The sequence below is a fragment of the Ceratotherium simum genome, chromosome 39 (genome assembly GCF_057802395.1).
Source record: "Ceratotherium simum simum isolate JZ-2026a chromosome 39, ASM5780239v1, whole genome shotgun sequence".
NCBI lineage: Eukaryota > Metazoa > Chordata > Mammalia > Perissodactyla > Rhinocerotidae > Ceratotherium > Ceratotherium simum.
Genome location: NC_141938.1, coordinates 15,877,331 through 15,896,618, shown reverse-complemented (window position 1 = coordinate 15,896,618; position 19,288 = coordinate 15,877,331). Strand labels below are relative to the sequence as shown.

General features: G+C 67.7%; 2 protein-coding genes across 8 annotated transcripts; both read left to right on the top strand.

Annotated features, from left to right (window-relative positions):
- Positions 1-2,615: 2,615 nt before the first annotated feature.
- On the top strand, positions 2,616-4,959 carry ATP5F1D (ATP synthase F1 subunit delta). Its single transcript, XM_004441361.3, has 5 exons — positions 2,616-2,781; positions 3,578-3,731; positions 4,214-4,302; positions 4,435-4,560; positions 4,875-4,959. Exons 1-4 carry the CDS (start codon positions 2,641-2,643, stop codon positions 4,555-4,557), a joined length of 507 nt encoding a protein of 168 aa, XP_004441418.2. The 5' UTR covers positions 2,616-2,640; the 3' UTR covers positions 4,558-4,560; positions 4,875-4,959.
- Positions 4,960-8,058: 3,099 nt separating this feature from the next.
- Positions 8,059-17,362, top strand: MIDN (midnolin). 7 transcript variants are annotated; one of them, XM_087425865.1, is made up of 9 exons: positions 8,059-8,157; positions 9,347-9,970; positions 10,984-11,071; positions 11,275-11,337; positions 13,318-13,446; positions 13,530-13,835; positions 13,945-14,086; positions 14,345-14,605; positions 15,320-17,362. In XM_087425865.1, exons 2-9 carry the CDS (start codon positions 9,738-9,740, stop codon positions 15,595-15,597), a joined length of 1,500 nt encoding a protein of 499 aa, XP_087281991.1. In that variant the 5' UTR covers positions 8,059-8,157; positions 9,347-9,737; the 3' UTR covers positions 15,598-17,362. The 7 variants fall into 7 exon arrangements, with proteins under 7 accessions (XP_087281991.1, XP_087281987.1, XP_087281986.1 ...); XM_087425861.1 differs by lacking the exon at positions 8,059-8,157 and adding an exon at positions 9,242-9,259 and having other exon boundaries at positions 13,948-14,086; XM_087425860.1 differs by lacking the exon at positions 8,059-8,157 and adding an exon at positions 9,243-9,259.
- Positions 17,363-19,288: the final 1,926 nt, after the last annotated feature.

Here is a 19,288-nt window from a genome sequence, read left to right as displayed (position 1 = left end):
GCCCCCTCCCCACGTGGAGCCACCCTCTCCCGCGGCAGCTGAATCTCCGCCCCCGGCCCCCGAGGCACGACTCCCGACCCTTCCCGGTCCCAGAGGGAGGGGGGACCAGGAGGGGTGCTGGGAGGCACGACTCCCCCAGCCCGGGGTCCTAGAGTGCATTGACGACTCCTTCGCTTCCTCCAATCTGGGGGTCCCCAGGGTGCACAGCCCAGGGGGTCGGGCACACGTCCCCATGCGGGGGGGCGGCACTGTCGGGGCTCACCATGCGCCCTGCCTTGTCGAGACGAGCAAAGATAACAGAACACAACCTGTGCTGAGTGCCACCAAGGCCTGCCGCGCCGCGGGACATCAGGACTGCCCCGACAGAAACCCCATGCCCTGTTAACCCAAAAGTTCCCCCTTCTTCCTCTTGGACAATTGTGCCTCATTCTTCTAGGTGCTTAGATCACCAACCTGCCACCAGCCTGGTCCAGGTCCCATCCAAGCCCGCCTGGCCCTGTGCTCAGCAGCCCGCAGTGGCACCCCTTTCTCCTCCACTGAGTCAAAGGCCCCGTTCAACTGCAGGGCCTTTGCACCTGCAGGTGCTGAGCCTGGAACGCTCTTTATCAGCCTCAAGATTTCCTCCCTCACCTCTAACTCTTACCCAACGGCAAAATCTCCGTGTGTCTCCTCTTGAGTGCCTTTGCCAACATCGCAGCTCCCGCCCCACACTCCCATCCCCCGCTGCACTTTGCTTCTCTCCGGGGCCCCGCACGTTGTCTGTTACTTGCTCCTGTGTGTGGTGTCCCTACTCACCCCTGCCCCCACTACACGGTGAGCTCCAGGGATGGGAGCACAGGTGACACCTCTAAGGGAGGGCAAGGGGTAGCCAAGTGGACAAACACCCCAGAGAGCTGGCTCCGAGCGAGCGGGAACTGCATGTGCAAAGACGCTGAGGTAGCAAAGTGTGTTAGCAGAAGAAGCTCAACGTGTTGGAGGGAGCACGGGAAACCATCTTGCGGTTCCCAGCAGGTTCCTCCGACTGTGGGCGAAGACATCCGTGGTGAGGCCAGCGGAGGAGACTGGGGCCACCCAAGCCTGTGATGGCAGCTGCAGTGGCCGAGCTGGGTGGGTCCACCGAATTCCAGGACAACCCCCGGTCTGGGACTTGAGTAACCACCGTGGAATGGGGATTGGAGAGAAACCGTCCAATGGATGGGTTTGAGAAGCCGATTACATGAGGCCTCCATATGGGGTCCGGGCTTAGAGATCAGGGCTGAGCACAGGACTCCCTTCCACCCCAGGGCCAGAATGCCCAGGGCATTGGGACTGACGCCCCGAGTGCCCCTCACAGTGCTGGCCCAGAGGAGGGGTGTGGGCGCCAGGCCGGGGCCTCCTTGGACTGCGCGGGTGCTGGGAGGCCGGAGCGCGGGGCAGCGCCTCGGGGATCGGGCAGGGAGCCGGGCGCACGCTCCCTGGGGTCGGGGGGAGCAGCTGCAGAGCACCTGCCCACCCGGGCCCAGCCGTGACGCCGCTCCCCTGCGCCCCGCACCCTGCGCCCCCCGCTCCTCCACCCGGTGCAGCCCGGACTCCGCGTTTTCCCGGAGCCCGAGGTGGGGGCGGGGGCCCGGCCCGGGACGCGGACCTGCGTGAGCGCGGGGGCGGGGCGGTGACGCCAGCGCCGCGAGCGAGGCTGCGCGGGCCGCGGTGACGCCAGCAGAGCCCCGGGCCGCCCGCGCACGCGCCCCTGCGTCAGCCGCGCGCGGGGGTGGCGGCCGGGCGGGGCCGCGGCCAGCGCATCTCCGGACGCGGGGCGCCCTCTGCCGACACCTGTGGGGATTGCAGCCGAGCCGTGCCTGCACCGCCGGGCGCTTGCCCCGGTTGGATCCGCCGCCTGGGATGCCGTTCCTGGGAAGCCTGCAGCTGCTTCATCGCAGCCTGCCCCAATCTCCCCCTCCACTCTGCTTCTTTTTTTTTTTTTTTTAAAGATTTTACTTTTATTTTCTCCCCCCAAAGCCCCAGTAGATAGTTGTATGTCATAGCTGCACATCCTTCTAGTTGCTGTATGTGGGACTCGGCCTCAGGATGGACGGAGAAGTGGTGCCTGGGTGCGCGCCCGGCATCCGAACCCCGGGCCACCAGCATCGGAGCGCGTGCACTTAACCACCAAGCCATTAGGCCGGCCCTCTGCTTCTTTTTTTTTAAAAGTATTTGTCAGTTCGTAACATACTATAAGATTTGCTTATTTATTACTTTGAATGTCCATTAAATGCCCCCACCGCCCCAAACCAGAGCAGGAATCTTGAGATTTCCCTGATGCAGGTTTCTCCAGTGCCTGGCATCCAATGAGTGCCTCCAAAATATTGAATTCAACTCAAGTGTCTTCTCCGCCGTGCAGGCTTCTGGTTCTCCCAATGCAAAACCTTCTAACCTGCCTTCCACGGGACCACCAGGTTGGGAGCCGGAAGGAAACTACAACCCCCAGCAGGCCGCGCGCCCGGACGCCGCGTCGTCGTCAGCGTCGCGCGCGGCCCGCCGGGAGTGGTAGTTCGCAGCTGCGCTCTCGCCCGGACTCCTTCTCCCAGACGTCCCCGCGCGTCGTCCCGCTCGCCCTCCAGGCCGCCCGCGTCTGGCCGGAATCTGCCCGCCGCCGCCGCCGCCATGCTGCCCGCCGCGCTGCTCCGCCGCCCGGCCCTGGGCCGCCTCGTGCGCCAGGCCCGCGCCTACGCCGAGGCCGCCGCCGCCCCGGCTCCCGCCGCGGGCCCGGGACAGATGTCTTTCACCTTCGCCTCCCCCACGCAGGTTCGGACACCGGCCGGGCTCGGGACCCCGCCGCGGCCGCCGCCCCCTCTCCAGACCCCAGACCCGCGACCCTCTCCTGCGTGGTCTGGGATCCGAGCCCCCCAGCTCCCGGGTCTCCGCCGTCCATTCCTGATCCGCGCCCTGTGCCCTTCCCTCGTGTGGTCCATGATCCCAGCCCCCTAACCCCCAGGTCACTGCCCCCCATTCCTGACTCGCCTCCTGTGCCCTTCCCACGTGTGGTCCGGGATCCTGGCCCCCAATCCAGGTCACCAACCGCATTCCTGACCCCGCTTCCTGTGCCCCCTCCTGTGTGGTCCCGAATCTTAGCCCCCCAACCCTGGGTTGTGGTCCCCCATTCTGAACCTGCACTCCTCTGCCGTGTGGTCTGGGATTCAAGCCCCTCAACCCCCAGGTTGCTGCCCCCCCATTCCCCACCTCACTTTTCATCCCTCCCACCTGAGATCGAGAATTTAAACTCCTGGACCTTCCACCTGGAATCCCACACCCAAGGGCGGGAGCAGGGCCAGAGTCCCTCGCACCTCTTCAAAGATAAATTCCTCGTGTGCCCCCCGGGCTGGCACACTTTGCTGTTTGTGCCTTTGGAGCACGTTGGTGTGCAAGGGTGGCTCAATTTCATCTGTTTCTTGTGGACAGAGAGTCTAAGGCCCTGCCCAGAGACCAGAAGTAAAGCACCCAGCCCAGTGGTAGTTCCCAGGTCATTTCACTGCAAGGGACACTGAGTCCAGGCTGCATGGGCCTGGCCTGCGGTGACCCATTCCCGGTGTGTTCTCTGCAGGTGTTCTTCAATGCCGCCAACATCCGGCAGGTGGACGTGCCCACGCAGACAGGAGCCTTTGGTATCCTGGCTGCACACGTGCCCACCTTGCAGGTCCTGCGGCCGGGGCTAGTCGTTGTCCACGCGGAGGACGGCACCACCTCCAAATACTTCGGTGAGTCCAGTGGGAGGGCAGAGGGGCGGGGCTGGGCAGGGGCCACAGGTCCAGGAAAGTCTGTCCTTATCTCAGTTGAGGCCACAGCGCAAGCAAGCCCGACTCACCCGCATTCCCTTGGTCCTGGCTGTGGTTAAGTAGCGTGTTGTGGGGTGGAGAGGGACGGATGCCAAGAAGAGAAGTAAAACTTTGTCGGGGCAGCTGGTTTAAAAGAGGAAAGAGGCCTGTGTGGGAGGAACCACTCTAAAAAGGCGTGCACCAGCATTTTGTTCACTCGTACAGCCGGTTTTGAACCCAGGTCTTCTTCACCCCAACCCCAACTCAGCTGAGCGACTGGTGGGTGAAGGAGCTCTGTTCTCTGTGGATTTCCATCCCCCGTGCTGGACCCCAGGGCCACCCTTTGGTGCCACTCTCGTGGCTCTGGGGCTGACCGCATCCCACGGGCCTGGATTCGGAGCCCTCACTCCCCACTTCTCCCGCAGTGAGCAGCGGCTCGGTCACCGTGAACGCGGACTCCTCGGTGCAGTTACTGGCCGAAGAGGCTGTGACACTGGACATGCTGGACCTGGGGGTGAATATCCCGGGGAAACTGAGGCACTGAGCAGGCGGGCGCTCCCAGGGTGTGGGGGAGGGAACTCGAGGGAGGGGCAGGCACCAGCCCTGGGTCCCTGCTCCGTCCTCACCCGCCACCCACCCCCCGCAGGCAGCCAGAGCGAACTTGGAGAAGGCGCAGTCGGAGCTGTCCGGGGCGGCGGACGAGGCCGCCAGGGCCGAGATCCAAATCCGAATCGAGGCCAACGAGGCTCTGGTGAAGGCCCTGGAGTAGGCGGTGCGTGGTCCTCGCCGGCAGGGAAGCGGAGGGGGGAGCTGGATATGGGCGGCCAGGGTTGGTGGAACCCACTCCTGTGGGTCCAGACTGGAGGGGGGTGTCCTTGCAGAGGAGGCCACCAGGGGGCAGTGCAGGGCCAGGTTCTGCTCAGAGCGCACCCCCAGGGCCCTGTTCCCTTGTAGGCTCTGGCCGGCCTGGGGGTGGGAGTGACCAAAGAGACCTTGCCCTGTCCTTGGGGGGACTGTCACCCTGGGGGCTCTCATCCCATCTCCCAACATCCCCCAACCTGACCTGCCACCCTTCTGCTCCTGCAGAATCCGCCGAAGAGACTTCTGCTCCAGCGTCCCCGTGGGACAGCCTGCCCTCGGCCCATGCCCCCATTAAAAGCTCGGGACCCGCCTCGTGTGCGCTGGTTTTGTCTCCTGCTGGAGGCCGTGGGCTTGGAACCGGCCTGGTCTCTCCCCTAGCTCTCGGGTTCTTTCTGTGAGGTGGGGCGATAAACATCAGCTCAGCCTCAGCGGTCCAGAGGCTGTGGCCACAGAGGTCCTCGGAGGTCTGCAGCAAACCGGAGAGTGGGGGTACAGGGGGAACAGCCAGTGAGCCCAGGCCGGGTAGTGGGCGGGCTGCCGGCCTTCAGCCAAGAGGATGTGGGTGGGCAAAGGTGCCCGCCAGGTCTGGGGACAGCGGGGTTGGGGGGGTGGCGTGGTTGAGCTCCTGCTGGACAGACATCTGGGGGTCTGCCCTCCTCCCAGCCATGACGCCTGCCCCTGGGCTCCCGGCCGCCCTAGCGTGCTGGGAAGGGGCGGGTCCTGCTTGCTCCCACGGAGGCCCCGCCCTGTGCTCACCCCGCCTGTGGGTGGCCCGGGCTGGCCTGGCGCCTGATCCCCGGTGCTGTTGGCACCTCCGTGGCACCCAGTCCCTGGGCCGGCCCCAGATGGGGTGGGGCGCTGGGCGGAGGCGGCTCTGGCACGGCACAGCCCCAGTGCTGCCTCACCTCCTCCCGTTTGCAACTGTGGGGGTGGTCAGACGCTGGCTCCAAGGGTCCAGGTGGCTAGCAGGGCACTTCAGGGCTGGGGGTCTCTTTGTCCTCCTCCCCTGTTCTGGGCTTGAGCAGGGCTGATGGGGGATTCCAGCGGGGTGAGTGTGAGGGAAAGCCTGGGCCACCCTGTGTGTCACGGGCAGCCAGGAGGTGACGGGAGGCCACCCTGGGGCACGTCATCACGGATGGGCTGTGCACTCGTGTGTCACGGTCCCGTGTGAGTGACTGTTCCTTTGCGCTTTCAAGGCTGGACACGATGGGAGACGCATGCGGGGGCGCTGAGGCAAAGTGGTAGCTGTGGGGCATCTGTCTGGGTTCCCCTTAACTCTTGGCCACTGAGGCCCAATCAGCCGCCTCTAGATCCCCAGGAACCCGCAGCCCCACCCCTCCCCGTCCCGGGCTCTAAGCCCAGGTCCTCGAGTTCCTGGCCACCCCCGGTGCTATAAATAAGACCAAGGACACTGCTGGGGGTGGGCGGGGGCCTGAGGGGGGACACCCTCACCAAGTGGCAGGACCAGTGCCCCCCAAACCAGGCACCCCCTGCCCGCACCCCCGTGCCCTGAGAGGCCTCGGCCCCTGGCTGGGGGACATAGCCAGATGCAGTTAGGACCCCCCAGCACAGCACAGGCCCCCTGGGGAGGTGTGAGCCTAGGGGACACGCACATCTGACGTGGGCTGGTGGGAACAGCCCGTGCTAGCCAGGCTGTGTCCCAGGGCAAGAGAAAGCCAGGGTGGGGCACCTCACAGGGCCAGGAACCAGAGGTCGTGACCCCTTCTGCCAGGGCAGACAGGCGCCCGAGGGTTCGTTATCCTCCTGGGAAGGGGGGCCCTCGTGACTTGTGTGTGCTCACCCTGGGACTGCCCGATGGAACGTGGGGACACCAGGCGGGAAAAAAAGTAGGAAGCGTGTCAACTTAGCAGGTTTATTCATTGGGCCTGTAGCGCCAGGCCGGCCCCTGCCCCTACCCCAAGTGTGACCCAGGAGGGCCACCCCCCTCCCCCAGCAACCAGAGGTACAAAGTCTTAGATCCCCTGAAGCCACACAGCCCTGCCGATCCCGGAGCCCCTGCAGCGTGGAGTGGACGTGCTCCGGCTCCAGGAAGCAGGGCAGACCTGGCTCCCAGGCCCCTCCCAGGCCCCCAGGCACAGCCCCTCAGCCTGGCCCCCGGTGTGGCTCAAGCACCCAGAATTTCAAGGTGGCTGTTCCTGCTTCCTGCAACCCCATCCTCTTTGGCAAACTCCTATCTACCCCTCAACCCCTGCCCCAGTGATCCCCCCACTCCCAGGGTCTCCCCCAGCTCCTCCCTCCGGCCCAGCCCTGACTGCGAGGCTGGGAGTGTCTGGGTGTGCCAGTATCAGGGTGGGGGGCCAGAGGCTGCAGGAGCGTTGGGTGGGAGCAGGACGGAGGCCTGGAAAGGAACACAGCCCTGGGAGGGGCACCCAGGGCCAGGGTGGGGGTGGAGGTGGTCAGGCCAGATAAAGGGAGAAACCAGATAAGTGGACAGGGGGTGGGGGATTAGGGCTGGGGACCCCCTCCTCTGGGCAGAGGGCACAGGGGGACCCACAGGGCCCCACCCCAACCAGGATCATTCTCCACCAGAAAGCCCCCTAACCCAGGGCACCCTGCAGGGACAAACAGGACATGCCAGGTTTCCTCTGCTGCTGGCTGCGTTGCCTCAGTTTCTCCATCTGTATGATGGGTAGGGTGGTTGTGTTCACCTCAGAGGCTGGGTGCCAGCCTGTGAGCATGCGTTAAGGAGCAATGACAATGTCGCTGGGCCTAGGGGAGGGCCCTACATCCCCAATCCCCAGAGTGAGCCCTGCTGGACTCTCGTTTGTTTCATTCCACGCCCTGCCCCCCACCCGGCTGGAGAGACTGAGGCTCAGAGAGGCTAGTGTGCCCCTAGGTCACACAGCCCAGTGAGTCGTGCTCGCGGCACACGGCAGGCCTGGCGCAGGTTAATCGCTCCATAAATGCCCTCTGAGGTCACCGTTAAGGGATGCAGGAGGCCGGGCTGCTGGGGCAGCTGGCAGGGGCACCCCCACTCCAGGCAGGTGACTCCGGCCTGTTTTCCTGGACCGCAGCCGCTGACTCAGGACCCCCTTCCTGCCCCCCCACGCGGGCGCCCCCAGGCGGAAGCACCAGGACTGGGACCGCAGGAAAGGGGGTGGGGCAGGGAGCTCGGCTGTGCACCCCGAAACCCTGTCCCGGGGGCCCCAACAGGGGTGCGTCCGAGTGGTCGACGCGGCCGACCGTAACTGCGGGTTCACCTGCATTCAAGGAGCGCCCCCTCTTCCACGGGCGAGGCTGGGGGGGCGGACGGCCCAGGCGCCAAGGCGCCCCAGGGCCCTGGCCCGCAGGCAGGGGCGGGGGCCGGCCTGCGTCACCGCCCGCCCGGCCCCCCGCCCCCTGCCCGCCCAAACTCCACCCCGAGCGAAGGCGGCGCGGATAAAGGCTCGGGGCCGCCGGCTCGGCCCCAGACCGGCCCCGCCAGCGCGCACTCGGCCCGGACGTGGGTTCGCTCAGGACCGTGGGGACCTCGGACTAGCCGCGCCCGGTGAGTGCGGGGCGGGACCTGGCGGCCGGAAAGGGGGGGGTCTCCACTCCAGGCTTTAAGGGTGTCCCACTTTTCTTTGTTCTCGGGGCAGCCACGGTTCGGGGTGTCTCCAGTCCTGGGCAGCCCCCCAGGGGGTGGGGTGGGAGGAGTTCGGCGCAGCCAACGCTGCCCCGACAGGACCTCAGCCCCCGCCCCGCCCCCCGGGCACTCCACCTCCCCGAGAGTGACCTTGAGCTAGTGGCCATTCCGGCCTGAGCGTCCCCGGTTGTGCGGCCCCAGTCTCCTGACTTAGACGGTGCACGCTCCTGGCGAGGCTGCCCCCACGCCCGCAGCCCGTCGGCCTCCCCCGGCACCGGGCAGCCCCGCGCCCCCTCCCCGGTGCCCGGGCAGCGCTCCCGGGCAGCGCTCCCGGGCGGGGCCGGCAGAGGGCGCGCCGGCGCTGCTGACTCACCGCAGCCCGGAGCGGCGCGCGCGGGCGCAGCCGGGGACGCCGCGTCACGTCACGGCTCGGGCGGGCGCGACTCGGGGAGCGAGCCGGCCCGCGGGACGGGGGTGGCACGCGAGGTGGCACCGGCGCGGGAGGGGTCCTCCCGGCACCGGCCACGTCACCGGGTCGCAGGCCCCGCCCCTCGCCGCGATCTCACGCCCCCCGGGTAGGGGCGCCGGCCAGGCCGACCCGCCGGCGAGCCGTCCCACCGGAGCCCGGCCACGAGGCGCGGGGGTCGCCTCCCGCTTCCGCTCGCGGCGGCTTCCCGGACGGGCGCGGGGGTAGGCCCCGCGGCTTCCTGCCCCTCCGGGCACGGGGACGACGCCCGCGCCCTCGCCACGCCGCCAGGGCCGGGGTCCCGTGCCCCCGGCCGCCCGCCCTTTGTTGCGGGCGCCGGGCCTTATGAATGGCCCCCGGCGCGGGCGGGGCGCGGGGGCGGGCGGAGCGGCGACGGCCCCGCCCCCGCCGCGCGCTCCTTGGCCGCCGGGCGGGGGGCGGGGCGAGGGGGCGGGCCCGGCGGCCACGTGGGGCAGCGCCGCGGCGGCTCCCATTGGCTGGCCCGCGCGGCCGACTGGGCGGGCGGCGCGCGCCCATTGGTCGGCGCGGCGCCTCGGAGTAAGTAGTGAATGGGAGGGGGCGGCGCCCCGCCCCTCGGAACGTTGATACATTATAACTTTTTTTTCTTGTTACTTTCACCCCCAGATCCTCGGAGCGGCGGCGGCGGCGGCTGTTGCTAAGGGAGGGGACGCGCCGGGAAGCGCGGCCCGAGCGGCAGACGACCCCGAGCGCGGCCGGCCGAGCGGCGCCCCCTCCTCCGAGACCCCCCCCGCGCCCGCCGCCCCGAAAGGAGCCGCGAGGGCAGTCCCCACCCGCGGAAGGCGCCCGGACGAGCCGCCGCGACCCCGGAGCGCCGCTCGGATTTTTGATTCCTGACTTGCCTTCCGTTCCCGGGACCTTCTCGACGGGGGCGCGCGCTGCCCCCCGCCCCCAGGGACCCCGAGGACCCGCGTGTGGGGAGCCCCCCGCCCTGCCCGGAGGCGCGGCGAGGATTGGCGGCGCCCCGCGGACCCCAGCCCCCCAGCGCGGGCCGGGGATGGAGCCGCAGCCCGGCGGCGCCCGGAGCTGCCGGCGCGGGGCCCCCGGCGGCGCCTGCGAGCTGGGCCCGGCGGCCGAGGCGGCGCCCATGAGCCTGGCCATCCACAGCACGACGGGCACCCGCTACGAGCTGTCGGTGCCCCCCGACGAGACGGTGGAGGGGCTGCGCAAGCGCCTGTCCCAGCGCCTCAAAGTGCCCAAGGAACGCCTGGCGCTGCTCCACAAAGACACGTAGGTGCCGCGCGCCGCTCCGGCCCCGCGCCCCCGGCCCGCCGCCCCCTCGGGCCCCGGCCCCCGGGCGGGAACAAAGAGCGCGCCGCTCGGGGAAGGAAGGGGGCGGCCAGACGGGGGGCGGGGGCGCGCCGCGCGCTCTCGGGCGCCCTCTGCTCGGCCTTGCCTGCCGCGGCCCCCTCCCCCGCCCGGGGTCGCTGCACAAAGGCGGCTGCGAGGGCGCCCCCGGCTGCGCTTAGGCAGCACCCCTCGCGGAAGGCAGGAGTCCCAGGCGGCGCGGGGGTCCCGGCTGCGGGGGTGGGGTGCGCGGCCGCCGCCTCCTCTGCCCGCGTCCCCGCCGGCTTCCGCATCTGCTCGGCGGCCCCCTCTGCGTCTGGCTGGCTCTCCCCCTACTTGCGTCTTCCTGCCCCCCTTTGTTCTCGCCACCGAGCGCTCCCCGCAGCGTCCCCCTCCCCCATGGTATTTAAATCGCCTCCAGGCCGGGGAGCCCTCCCCCCGCGGGCCTCCAGGGACATGCAGTGTCCATCCCCAGCGGAGGGGCCCCATGGGGGAGGGGCGGGAGGAGGAGGGTCTCCTTTGTCTGAGCGGCGGCGGCCTGCGCCGGGGAGGGAGGGAGAGCGGGAGCCGGCCGGGGAAGACCCGAAGGCTAAGCCCTGTGGAGCCCACAAAGACGAGCCCAGGGCCGGAGTTGGTGATTTACAGGCAGGGCTGGCCTCGGGCTGGGGGGAGGGTGGCACTGGGTGCATTGGTACCGGATGATGAAAAAGTGCCTTGCTGGGGTGCAGAGGGGGTGCCCCAGTGCCGAGTTGGGGTTCCTAGAGACAAGGGGTCTGAACCACCAGGATGGGGGTTCCCAGGGCCAGACCTTGAACCTCCCCCGCCGCTTGCTCAGAGCCCTGGATCTGGAGGCCAGGAAGGGGTGTGGGTGGGAGCACAGCCCTCCCTTGCGGCCTCCGCTTCCGCGTCCCTGCCTTGTCTCCGCATAGCCTCACCCTCTTCCTTCCTCCCCCCAGCCGGCTCGGTTCGGGGAAGCTGCAGGAGTTCGGCGTGGGGGATGGCAGCAAACTGACGCTCGTCCCCACCGTGGAGGCTGGCCTCATGGTAAATGGCTGGGGCAGTGAGCTCTGCAGGTCCCAACGCAAGCGGGTAGCCCCCTTCCATGCGAGCTCGCTCCCCATCACATATGTCTGGGTCCCCTTCCCCACCAGGGCAGCCCACCCCCGCAGGCAGGGCCCTCCCCACCCTGGTGCCCCGGCCGTGCGGCCACAGCCCATGCTCAGGGTCTCCTTCCTCTGTCTTTGTAGTCTCAGGCCTCCCGGCCAGAACAGTCTGTGATGCAGGCCCTGGAGAGTTTGACTGAGACGCAGGTGAGACTCCAGCCCGCCCCTCCTAGCCCTGGGGGGGGTGGTAGCAGGCCCGCTGCCCGGCCGCTCTGGGGAGCCTGGGGGTTGTTTGTGCTCCCAGGAGGCCCACGGGGAGGGGAGGGGAGGGGAGGGAACGCGCCGCCCCGCCTTAGTGCCAGCTTGGCCTGGTCACCCCGCTTCCTCTTCCTCCTCCCCTAGCCCTCACCACCTGACCTTGAGAGCCTTGTCTCCCACGGTGGCCGCCATGGGGGAGGGGGCTGGGCTTCCACAAGCCTGCCCGCGGGGTGACCTTGGCCCACGCTCCCACCCCGGCCTGCGTCCCCAGCCCCACTGCTCCGCTGCGGAGCCCCTCCAAGACTGATGTGGTTTCCCCAGAGTGATTTTTTTTTTTAATTTTTGCTGGGGGGGAGGGGAGAAGGAGGGGCCAGCTTTCCTGACACTTCTTCCGCCTTCGGTGACCCCGTTGTGAGGGGTGGGGAGCCGCCCCTCCCCCTCCTCCTTCTGGCCTTTGTTCTCTGCCCCAAAAGGGGGCGGGGGCGGGGCCCCAGGCCCCAGGGCCAGCGCGGCTGGGACAGGATGTTAGGAAAATATTTAGTAACCTGCCAGGAGGGAGGCCGGGGCTGGCCCACACCCGGCTTCCCGGCTTCGTTGCTGCCTTTTTTTTTTTTCGTTCCCAGTCCTTTCCTCATTTTTCTGGTGGCGGGGCCCTCCGCCCAGGAGGGTGACACAGGCCTCAGCTATCCGCCTGCTGTCAGGGTGGGGGAAGCAGGCTGCTGCCCGCCCCGGCAAAGGGGTGGGCGGGTTCCCGTCCTCCTTGGCTGGGCTGGCCCCAGGAAACCTGCTCAGCCGCTTCCCTTCCTCCTGCCCCGAGGCCCTCGCCCCCTCGCTGGCATGTAGCATCCTGCCCTCTCCAGCGGGCTGGCTCGGAGGAGGGGGCCGGGAGCTGGGTGGTCTGCCATCTTTGGGAGAGCCGGGGGGTCCCGGGAGCCGGCTTGGTGCTGCACGTGATTTCCTGGGGCAGCCGAGAACTGAGCGTCCTGCTCCTGGGGGGGCTGTGGTTGGTAGGGGGGCCCGGGGCGTGTTTGGTTCACATCCGCCCCAGGGTGCCTGCGTCAGGACGGGGGCGCTGGGCGGAGTGACGGGCTCCCAGGGCTGCCTCCCCGCCGAATCATGCCAGCCGGTTCACCCTCCCCAGGGAGGAAGTTGTAGGGCGGCGGCAGGGGGTGGGGGGGACACCCCAGCTGCTTTTGGGAATCTACCCCAGGCCCTTCTTGCAAGGGGTGTCTCTGGGGTGGGGGGCTGCCATGCAGCCTGGGCTTCGGGGTGGGGGGCGCACTGCCCGCCTCCCTCGCCTCCTCCCCACGGCCCCCCGAGCAGAGAAGGTTACGCCAGCCACTGCCAGTGGAGAGCCGGGAGGCGGTGGTTCTGACTCATCCCGGCCTGTGTCACTTCTCAGAAACCTCCGCCCCCCCATCCCGGCCCCTGGGGAGAGCTTGGTGCTGGCCAAGCCCCAGAGGAGGGCCAAGTGCAGCTTGGGGTCAGATGCACCCCCTCCCCCGCTGTGAAGGGAGAGCCAGATTTGACGGTTCACGTCTGTGTGGGCCGTGTCCAGGCCCCAGGGGACCAGTCAGGGCCCCCCCTCCTGCAGTGGCCAAGCCTCCCCCTCAGCCTCCGCCCCGCCCAGGACAGATAAATATTTATCTTGAGAAAGCAAAGGTTAGGAGGAAGAATTTGTCCAGGAATTCCACCCACTCGCGGCCCGGGTGGCTTCACTGGGAGGGGGCTGAGCTAGATCCCCCTCCCATATTCACAGGCAGGCAGATTGGGGGCCATGGGAGTGGGGGAAGGTGCGAGGTGAGGGTTATTAGAGGGCAGTGACCGATGGCTGGGCCCCGCCCCCTCTGGCCTCAGTTTCCCCTTGAAAGAACCAAGCTGGCCAGGGAGGGCTAGGCCCCCCGTCTGACCCGCCTCTGTCCCCCACAGCCCCCAGCGGCGCCCGGGCCGGGCCGGGCTGGCGGAGGCGGCTTCCGGAAATATCGATTCATTTTATTTAAGCGTCCGTGGCACCGACAGGGACCCCAGAGCCCAGAGCGGGGCGGCGAGAGGCCCCAGGTCACACAGCGCGGGGGGCCGGGCAGGGCCGGGCTGGGGGCGCCGCGGGCTGGGGCCCCGGGGCTGACGGCCGCTCTCTGCAGGTCAGTGACTTCCTGTCGGGCCGCTCGCCGCTGACCCTGGCGCTGCGTGTGGGTGACCACATGATGTTCGTCCAGCTGCAGCTTGCCGCCCAGCACGCCCCGCTGCAACACCGCCACGTACTGGCCGCCGCTGCAGCCGCCGCCCGCGGGGACCCCAGCATCGCGGCCCCCGTGCCCTCTCCCTGCCGGCCAGTGTCCAGTGCCGCCCGCGTCCCCCCGGTGCCCACCAGCCCTGCCCCTGCGTCCCCCTCGCCTGTCACAGCTGGCTCCTTCCGATCCCACTCGCCCTCCGCTGCCTGCCCTGAGGTGAGCCAGAACCCGGAGGGCCGGGACCCGGCCGCTGGCGGGTCCACCCCGGACCCTGATCTCAGGCTGTCCTCGAACCCCCAGCTCACGGACCCCTTCCTCTCCTCAGCAGATGGACTGTTCCCCTCCCGCCAGCGCCAGCCCCACATCCACCCCCGGGGGCAGCCCCGCCTCCCGCTCACGCAAGCCGGGCGCTGTCATCGAGAGCTTCGTGAACCACGCCCCCGGGGTCTTCTCCGGAACCTTCTCTGGTAGGTGTCCCAGCCCCCAGGCGTCCCTGTGAGCTGTCACGTGTACACATCAGGGGGGTCACAGCCTCCCCAGTCCTGTCCTGGGGTCTCCGTGCACACGCGTGACTGCATGGCAGGCCACGTGCCTGGGTGAGAGTCCCCGCGTTGTCCGTCACTCGCTCCCATCCTGGGGTCCCGCTGTGCACATGGACGGCGTGCACTTCTGGCCCCGGTGTCCCCCGCTCGGGTGCTCACTGGCACCCCCCACGCCCCCCACAGGCACGCTGCACCCCAACTGCCAGGACAGCAGCGGGCGGCCGCGACGCGACATCGGCACCATCCTGCAGATCCTCAACGACCTCCTGAGCGCCACACGGCACTACCAGGGCATGCCCCCGTCGCTGAGCCAGTTGCGCTGCCACGCCCAGTGCGCGCCCGCCTCGCCCGCCCCAGACCTCGCCCCCAAAACTACCTCCTGCGAGAAGCTGGCGGCCACGGCCCCGGCCTCCCTGAGCCAGGCCCGCGTGTGCAAGCCCCCCGGTAAGCGCCTGCTGCCCCCCACCCAGCCTCGGCTGCTCAAGGCCCCTCTGTGCGCTGCTGGGAGCAGCTGACCCATGGGGGGCCGGGGGGGCTGCCAGCTGCCGATCGCCCTGCTCTGCGTGAGCCCGGAGAGAAGGGAGCGTGTGTGTCGGGTGCACAAAGTGTCCTTGTGCCCTCCCAAGGGGGGTCCGTCCTCACTTCCTCCTCGCCCCCCTTGGCACCTTCTCCAGATGGCGTGCGGGGCCGCTGTGAATGGCCAAGTCAGGCAGAGGAGGGGGCCGGACTTCCCCTCCCACGTGAGGGCAGGCCGTGCCCCCGATAAATCCAGAGACGGGCGGAATCAGGCGGAACAGTAACTGTGTTCAGCCTCCCCGCCCGGGTCACAAAGGGGAAACTGAGGCACAAGCCCGAAAGCCTCTCCTTGGTCAGGGATGCAGCCCAAGGGCTCCAGCTCCAGTTAATTCCCGCGGTGGCCGCGTCCTGCGAGCGCTGCCCTCGGAGCGAGCTGGGGCCGGAGACTGTGAGCTTGTGGGTGTTAATAACCTCACAGCCCCCAGGCGGCCCGATTCAGCGCGTGCTCTTGAGCCCCCACTGGAGCGAGTGTCCAGGCGGCTGCGCCTGGGTCTCGGGGTCATTTGCTGGGGGTTCTCCTGTTTGGGGGTGTCTGGTCTCTCCAAGGGGGCCTGGGAGTCACGGCCACCGTCTCCTCTGCAGGGGACCGGCTGCGGCAGACGGAGAACCGCGCCACCCGCTGCAAAGTAGAACGGCTGCAGCTCCTGCTGCAGCAGAAGCGACTCCGCAGGAAGGCCCGGCGCGACGCCCGGGGCCCCTACCACTGGCCGCCCAGCCGCAAGGCCGGCCGCAGCGACAGCAGCAGCGGCGGCGGGGGCGGCGGCCCCAGTGAGGCCGCGGGCCTGGGCCTCGACTTCGAGGACTCCGTCTGGAAGCCCGAAGTCAACCCCGACATCAAGTCCGAGTTCGTGGTGGCCTAGGAACCGCGGCCCTCGCCCCAGCCCGGGTGGCCGCACGCCTCGCCCAGCGCAGGACGGCAGGCGGTGGTGGTGGCGCAGCCGGAGGCCCCTCCCTCCCTGGCCGCCCTCCTTCTGGTTTTCTTTTTCATTTCACTTCTTACCATGGTTTCCCGAACTCTCTGTGGACTTGCGTTCCTGCCTCCTCGGTTCAGCTCACACTTCCCCCCACTTCCTCCGTCACCCCATCCTCGCCTCCTGTCCCCGGCCCGCGCCCGCGCCGGGTCCCTCCCCGCCCACCTTCCCCAGCTCGAAATATGTAGCAGTCTTTCCAGATGGTTCAGCGGAGACGAGGAAGCCGCCCCCAGCCCTTCCGCTCCGCCGCCCTGCCGCCCTCCCTCACCCTCTTCAGGTTTAAGTTGAACATGTAGATGCCTCATTATGCACTTTACAGCCGAGGGGAGGGGGCCGCGGGGAGGAGAGCCCCCTGCACCCCGGCCTGGGCTCCCACACCCCACTCTCGGGAACTGCAGGTGCACCCAACCGACCAGGGACTGTTCCTCTTCACGTCTGTCCTCTTTTCTCTTCTTGGTTTTTCATTTCCACTTTCCTCTTTCCTGGAAAAGAAAAGGAAAAGCCCTTTCCGGGCAGAGGCTGGCCAGAGCCTGCTTGGGGTTCGGGTCGGGTGTGGGGCCCTTTCCTGGCAGGAAAGGGGGGCAGGGCGCAGGCCCGCCGCCAGCCTCCGCCGTCCGCGCACTGTGCGATTTCCTCCGACGCTGCCCCTCCTTTCTGAGCTGGGGGTATTTATAGACTATTAATTTTCTGACTGAGCCAATAGTGGTTGGGAATCTGTTGAAAATTCGGGAGAGAATTGGCTGGGGGGCGGGGGAGACGCCCCCAGCCCTCCTCCCGGCCCAACCTGAGGGATCTGGGCCTGTGGACTGTCTGGGGGCCCTCGGCCCGGCCGCCGGGAGTGGGGGGTGCTGAGCTGTGAAACCCCCGGCAGGGGCCACACTGTGTAGCATTAACCCCCTTGGGGGGGGTTCGCTGCTGGTCTAATTTGGACCCTCCCCCACTCATGCCCATGGTCCCCGGGGCAGAGGGACAGACCCCCTACTGGGGCCATTTCAGTGGGGGTGGAGTTTTTTTTTTTTTTTTTCATTCACTTTTATTTTTTACTGATAATGGAGATGTTTGGGCCCTGCCCCCCACCTGTCAAGTCTTGTCCTGGCCCCACCTGTCTGTCCTGCGCGACACCCCCCACGCCCTGCCTGTCCCCCTCCCCATCCTACTCGTAGGTGAACCCAGGTCCTCACCCCCCCCATTATATGTTAATGGTTTCAGATGTGAACATCATGTGTTAACTGTAGCTCTGTAAATTTTTTTGTGGGGGGGGTGGGCAGGGAGGGGTCAGAGGGTAGGGGTCAAGGATTTGTTTTTTTGTTTTTGTTTTCCAAAAAAAAAAAAAAAGAAAAAAGAGGCGGGTTTGTTTTTGAAGAACTGTCTTGGAGATCTATTTAAATGTGTGTTCTGTTTTTTTAACGATTTTTAAATAACGTCTGTGCCTCCGCGGGTCCAAGGGTGGAGGCCCCAGGCAGGAACCGGCCCGCCCCCCTCTGCCCTCCCCAGGGCCCCCTCCCCCAAGAAAGCATTACCCGCCCCCAGGGGTCGGGCTGTGGGGTGTCCCGGCACCTTGCGTGAGTTTACTGTGTGAAAACATAAAATTGGAAAAGAAAAAAACTTTCAGCGACACCGTGATTTCAAGGAATAAACAGAAAATGAAACTCAAGTGAATGTCCTGCCTGCTCGCCTGGGGAGGTCTTGGCCATCACAGAGGGGCCTCCCAGTTTGCTAGATGGTCTCACAACCACTTCAGGGAGTGGCCTGAGGGGCCTTTCCGAGGAGGAGCCTGGGACGGGATGCTGGGGTCCCCCACCATTTCAGGAAATGGGAGGTGGAAAGTGGGTCCTGGGGCGCCCCGTCAGGTGGTGGGGGTGCGTCCCAGAACAGTTCCCACGCCCCCTCCCCGGGTTGGGGTGAGGGTGGGCAGGAAGCCGCCTGGTGGGGGTGGGAGGGGCCGGCCACTTCCCAGTACCCAAGGCCGGAAGTCCTGCAGGGTGTGGGCACGGGGCTGCCCGCTTGCTCTGTGCCCTGGGTGGGGCCTTGCCCTCTCGGTTCCTGGCTCTGTGAAGTGGGCTGGGACTTGCCCACGGGACTTCGTCTCCAGGGAGACCTGGCCTCACGCTGTGGGCCTTGGTTTCCCCAGCCAAGGAGAGGGGGTGGCGGCTCCTACAGTCTGCCCACCTGCAGCACCAGCCGTGGGGGCACCACTTGGGTGGGCCCCTGACCAGAGCCCCTTCCCTCCCAGATGCCACCAGGGCCCCCCTAATAGGCCGCCAGGCCTCCACAGCCACCAATCCTCTCTGGCCCCGAGTCAAGCTGGGGGCCTGGGACTGGCGTTCAAGGCCTCCTGGCTTGGCCCGGCCCTGGGTGAACTCGGCCCCTCTCCCGCCTCACCCCAGCCTTGCATTCCAGCCCTCCCTGGCCCTGACCTGACCGTCAGGCTTCAAGCGGCCAGGCCTTTGCCCGGGCCTTGCCCTACCCAGCAACACCCCTCTCCCGCCGCCCCTGCTCGGCCTGGGAACTTCCTCCGTCTGTATCTCCCACCCCTGCCCGCCCGAGGGGCTCCCTGAGGGCCAGGCCAGGGGCGAGTCCTCTCTGGGGTCCCACCTCCACGCACTTGGGGCTGGGCAGAGACAGAACAATTGTAATAACACTTAATGCCATTTTACATGTATTTCCTCACTTAGCGAGCACCGCCACGGTAGAGTTAGAACTAATTCTACTCCCATTTGATGAGAAAACTGAGGTCCAGAGAGGAGGACTGGAGTTGTTTGTACAATTAGTGACAATCGGCCGCTTCCCGGGCCGATTTCTGATGGGCCAAGCCCTGGCTCCAGGGACCCCATGGAAAAGGGAGACAGGTACCTTCCGGGGAGTGTCCTGGAGGCCTCCTGCGGAGGCCCTTCTGCCCCTCCCGCCGCCCAGTCACCCCCAAATCATCGCACGCCCACGGCAGGTGGATAGGACATCCAGGTCAGGCTGACCCCTCCAGACCTCAGTGTGGGGGACGCGAACAGCCCCGCGGGGTCGGAGGCCCACACGGTGGAGGTGTGGGTGGGACAGCTCAGGTCGAGCCCCGCCCACGCAGCCGGGCCCGGGGTCAGGCCGAGGGCTGCGCGACCGGGGTGGCCGCCGCGGGACTGGGCGCGGGCTGCGGAGGGAGGTGTCGCCCGAGCACCTGCTGAATCACAGGGGCTGTGCCTGCGCTGCAGGGTGTGCGCTGCGGGGCGGGGGCCATGCCCTGCAGCCCGGAGCCCACCCCAGTCCGGGGTCCGAGGGTCACGGCCTGGCCCGGGGGTTCTGGGAAGACACCATCGGCTCCTCCCCCTGCGCGGGTCCGCAGCGCGCACACCTGCAGGGCGGTGGGGAGGGGGGCTCGGCCGAGCGGGCACAGCGGCCGGGGTCCGGGGCAGGCCGGGCCACGTGGGAGGGAGGCACAGAAAGGTAAACTGAGGCCGGGAGAGGGCGGGGACTGGGGGATCGCGGGGGCGGGGTCAGCCGTGCACAGCCCCCTTCCCCCATTGAGGAAAAGGCTGAATGGGAGGGAGGGGGCGGCCCCCGGAAACCCGCGGGGATGAAAACGCGGTTTCCA